Source organism: Montipora foliosa, chromosome 10 (assembly GCF_036669935.1).
Source record: "Montipora foliosa isolate CH-2021 chromosome 10, ASM3666993v2, whole genome shotgun sequence".
In the NCBI taxonomy this organism is placed as follows: domain Eukaryota; kingdom Metazoa; phylum Cnidaria; class Anthozoa; order Scleractinia; family Acroporidae; genus Montipora; species Montipora foliosa.
In genome coordinates this window covers 16,198,695-16,203,773 of record NC_090878.1, presented here as the reverse complement: position 1 = coordinate 16,203,773, position 5,079 = coordinate 16,198,695, and the positions used below count along the sequence as shown (strand labels likewise).

The 5,079-nt window shown below is 38.0% G+C and overlaps 1 protein-coding gene across 1 annotated transcript in view; it reads right to left on the bottom strand.

Annotated features, from left to right (window-relative positions):
- LOC137973247 (inactive pancreatic lipase-related protein 1-like) overlaps positions 1-1,008 on the bottom strand; it is a 12,292-nt gene extending 11,284 nt beyond the window's left edge. The window contains exon 1 of the mRNA XM_068820023.1: positions 875-1,008. Coding sequence (XP_068676124.1) covers positions 875-938 — 64 coding nt within the window. The 5' untranslated portion in view covers positions 939-1,008. The remainder of the gene's footprint in view (positions 1-874) is intronic.
- Positions 1,009-5,079: the final 4,071 nt, after the last annotated feature.

Genomic DNA, 5,079 nt, shown 5'->3' with positions numbered 1-5,079 from the left:
AAATTCTCAAAAAATGATAAATCCCTGGAAGGGAGAATTTATAAATAAGGGAAACTCAAAAATGGCGAATCGTCAAAAGGAAGGAGTGCTATAGATCTATTCTGATACAAAACTGCTCACACATTATAAAGGAAATAACACAATGTTTCTATAACAGTGAAACTGGACCAGACCAGTCATCGTGCCACGACAGCCCCCCCCCCCCCCCTCCCTGCTATCTGGAATAGCTTTCGGATAATTCGACGTCATCTTTGCCGGACGTCATACTTTTTGTTATCCACTGGACATCATTTGCCTAATCGGGTCTTTCTTATTTCAGAGATTCTCCGTTGTAGTAATTCCCCATTCAGTTTAGAGACTCCTCGTTCCCCGTTCCACGTTGTCTTGCATGTACCCTTCCTCATTTTCTCCAATTAGAGATTCCAGTTGAACAACTCCAAACAGTCGGGTTTGACTCGAAATTGACCAATTTCACTGACGACACGCGTCAAGTTGTCTCAAATCTTGCCGACAAAGAGGCTATTTTACCACTACGATTCGCATATTCCTACAGACGATTATTAAGAGGCAAATATTTTAGTTAATGCGTAATCATATATCGAAGGGCTTAATTAAAGGGAATCAAACTCAGTATTGAAAATAGCTTGTGGTAGTTGAGTCTTAATAAATGATATTTTTCGGCTTGAATCCGATTCGTCTTTGTCAACATATATGTACCTATGAAAAAGTCGATTTGGTGAGCTTACAGACGCATGAAAACATTTAGAATTCCGCACGAATGCTATTATTAATGTCATACGTATACCGCAATATTGAAATTAGATTAACTATAGTAAAAAAATAAGTTACTCGTAACTGAATGCTATCTACTTACCCTGTCCCATTGTTACAAGTATCAAAAACACGAAAACGACTGTGTTGCAATTGGCGACTGCCATTCTCTAAACACGTTCCGATAATGATATGACCACTGCTTCCTTAGTGTCGTGAAATGGGACAGTTCGTAACTGCTTGGAGTATGTTAATTAACAATTAGACACGTAGCCCGCAAGGTCCACGGGCCAATAGCCTATGAGGCGAAGCCAAATCGGCTATTGACCCGTGGCCCTTGAGGGCGAAGGGTCTAATTGTTTTAGTATCACCCAACTAGTCGGGCAGAAAAGGCAATAATAAAGTTAACAAATGCAAGTTGGAGAAATATTTATTTGGGAATAAAACGAAAGAAAGGGTCACGCTTTTCGCTAATCGAGGACTGTTACTAATATTCTTCTAGTAGCGTAGCCAATCAAAATTCAGCATTTGCATTAGTCCACTAGTTGGGTGATACTAATTACAAATACTCGTAGAATAGCTATTACAAGACGCCTAGAAGGGTGTATCCGTGGGCTGCACAAACAATTAACACAAATTGTCCAGTACAGTGAACTGCAACTGCAAGTGAAGTTCGGAAAATGGGAAGAGATTACCAGAAAGATAAATCTGTAATTTTAAGGTGGCTCCAACCAGCTTCAACACTTGAAAGGAACGTTCCTATTAGAAGGATTGACACTAAAGCACTTTATCACTTCACATCAATGATTTTATGGTATCATATCAAATACCGACTATTGCTGAAAAGATTCGGTCATTTTGGTGACGTAAAAAGTTACCGTGGCAACAGGAAAGCCCTGTAAAAGCACCTTACGTTTTGGATTTAGCAGCTCATATCTCAAAAACGTGAAAATGTGAAAATGTGATCAGCATGCCAGAATGAAACTTTCTGCAAAGTTAAAAAAAAAAAAAAATTGTGGAGCAGATTTAGAGCCACCTTAAATAATTGAAAATTTAAGGTGGTTCTGAATCCGCTTGACAGAATTTTTAAAATTGTGCAGAGAGTTTTATCTTCGCCTGATGATAACTTTTGTGCAATAAAAAATTGGGGTCACTCAAGTCGTTTTTCAGAGATGAGCAACTAAAGCCAAAATATAGGGTGTTTTTGCGAGTCTTTCCTGCTTCCATGGTAACTGTTTACGTCACAAAAATGACTCCATCTCGTTGAGCAATAATTGATGTCTCACATGGTACCCTAACATTGCCCTTACGTGATAAAGTGTTGAAGTGCCAATCCTTCTAATAACAAGGTCTCTTGAGAGAAGTTCGAATCATTTTGCCAACGTTCGCCGAGTCAAGTTCGAGTGATTGGTCACTTAGAAAAATAGTATTTTGCTCTAATTAATGGGGAAAATGTGACATTTCGGACCTCGGTTCAATTTTAAGATAAAGAGAGATATATTAAGACCTTCGAAATTTCCGTGACACTTCTGTCTAATTTGATATCTTCTTGGACGATGGAGTTCACAATCATATTGCAATTGATAGCTGGATTCAGAAGAGCATTCAGTTATTAGATACAGATTTAAGACAATAAGATCCTCATCTTAACTCAGTGAGACTACATATTCCATGGTATGCTACCTTATCGCCCCACAAGTTCGAACTTAATATAAGTCAAGATCAGTTTCTGATAACTTAACCGTGCTGAAAATTTCATTATCCGATGCAGTTTTAATATTGGCTTATAGGTTAGAAAACGATTGGCTAATGCTAATGAAAGAAATATTCCTGTATTCAAAACGACTCTTTCCAACGGGATGGGAAAAAAAAAATGGATAGGGCAAAGTTATCTTTCGTGGTGAAGTTTGCGTTGCCTTTGCCGTTCCCATGCATGGCTTGAAATATATATACCAATTTGTCATCTCCGAACTTTATTTTTTGAAGCAAGCTCGGTTATTGTAACAACCTAGATTATATCAAATCCCTGCAAGCCCTGCACTGCCATGCTGAAAGGCTAATTTTTAATTTGCCGCGAGACACACCATCAGTACAAGTTATGGAACTCACACAATGGGACTCGATTTATGACGTGTATAAACGAAGTCTTGTCAAACTAATCTATAACATAGCCAGCGAATAAAATGCCCGCAATGATTTCGGATTTAATTGTATGGCGTAATAGTCCGTATAAACTAAGAGGACATAATAAGGCCGTCGTTCCACGATTTTCCACTTATTTCATAAAAATTCTGTTTGTTACAGAGGAGTTGTACTGTGGAACTGTGTTTAAGAATATTTTAATAATTCTTGTAATTTTAAACAAGTTTATTCAAAAGCAAAATCTAGTCCGATGTTTAGGGAGATCAGATTTGCGATAAAGTAAATTAATTTCCTATGTTTCATTCATTTTTCAGTAGGTAATTAGATAATTAGATACACGAAGGATTTTACTTTACTTTACTTTACCTCAAAAAAGGACTTCTGGCTTTAAATAATGCATCTAGGGAGGCTCAAGTAAAGGACATATGAGTTCAGTCTGTGCCAAGAGAGCACCTGTTTAAAATAGGATGACCCACCCTCAGGTTTGGATCAAAATTGACGGACTTTACTGAGCACACTCGTCAACTGAAGTTGTCTCGAGTCTTGCGGTCACAGTGGCTATTTTACCACTAATAATCGCATATTCCCACAGACGATCATAAGAGGCATATATTTTAGTTAATGGGTTATCAATTATAGTAGGGCGTCAAAGGAATCGGACTTAGTATTGAAAATATCTTGCGGTAGCTGTCTTAATAAATGATGCTTTTTGGTTTGAATAGTCTAGCTGTATCAACAAAAAGATATAAAGAATTGATTTGGTGAGCTTATGGGCGCATGAAAAGGTTGACAATTCAGAAGGAAATGTAATTTGTGAATATCATACGTATACCGCAATATTGAAACTGAGTAAGATTAACGATGGTTACAACTAAAAAAAAAAAAAGGAACGTCACTTAAGTGTCTAGCCTTCCTGCACTGGAGAACTAATTGTGGACGCTGTAAACTGAAATGAAAAAAACTAACGCATTTTTTAAGAGAAAAAACTATTGGAGCAGAGCAGAGAACCAACAAACTCAACCCACACAGTGCTCTCACCACTGCGCCATATCTGCACCCCTAAAGTAATTCGTAATTTAAAGGTATTTACTTACGTCGTCCCATTATCGCAAGCGTTAAAAACACGAAAACGATTGTGTTGACAAATGCCATGTCCTTTTCTAAACACGGTCCGATTAGTGATATGGTAACTACTTGCTCAGTGTTGTGTAATGTGACGGTTTCGTAACTGCTTGGCATATAAAATTCAATTACGAATGCTCGTATATACAATAGCTTTATCATATTAGTGTTAAAAGCAATTAATTTCGGTGATTTTAAACTGTGTCAAAAGCCCATTACCCAGAACTGTCTACCTCTCTCACTTGGCCTCGGTCTATCAGCCATCCGTATTGTCTAAATTTATAATACAGGTCCCACCAAATTATGGCACAATTCCTCTAATTGATCTGAAACCAAGATTGCTCGCGCTTAATGCAAAATCGCGGAACGTGTAGAAACAAAATGCCACTACGTCAATTTTTTCCCCGTAATCTGTAATCATGGATCGTGTGAGAAACACAATACCGCCATGTCTATTTTTTTTCTCGCAAAACTGATGTAGCAATAGCCGTCCTAAAGACAAATATATCGAAAACAGATGGGCCGCATTCCACAGCAGATCAAGATTTGTGGGTTGGGGACTTCTGTCTTTGATCTTTTTATTGTCAAATAGTGAACATTGCGAAAATGTGATCCTTTTTCTCGACCGATATTGTAGAGTTTGTTTCCCATGACATGCACCGTACAGAGTTACTGCCCCATGTCCTCTGGAGATGGATGTACAGCCAGGGCTAGCAGGAAGATGGAACTGATGAGTGATTTCGTTGACCACCACTGATCAACCCGATAAACGTAACGAAAATATAACTGTTTCGAATCTTTTCAATGCCAAGTTCGAGTGGTTGGTCACTAAGAAAAATAGACTCGGGGAAAATGTGAGCTTTCGGACCTCGGGTAAATTTTAACCATACCAGGGATATATTAACAACTTAGATATTTCCGTGATACTTCTGCCTAATGTGGTATTTTCTTGGTCAGTTGAGTACACAATCAAAATTTGTCGCTGGATTCAGAATATCATTCAGTTAATGGGTTAAGCCATAAGATCCTCATCTTGACTCAATG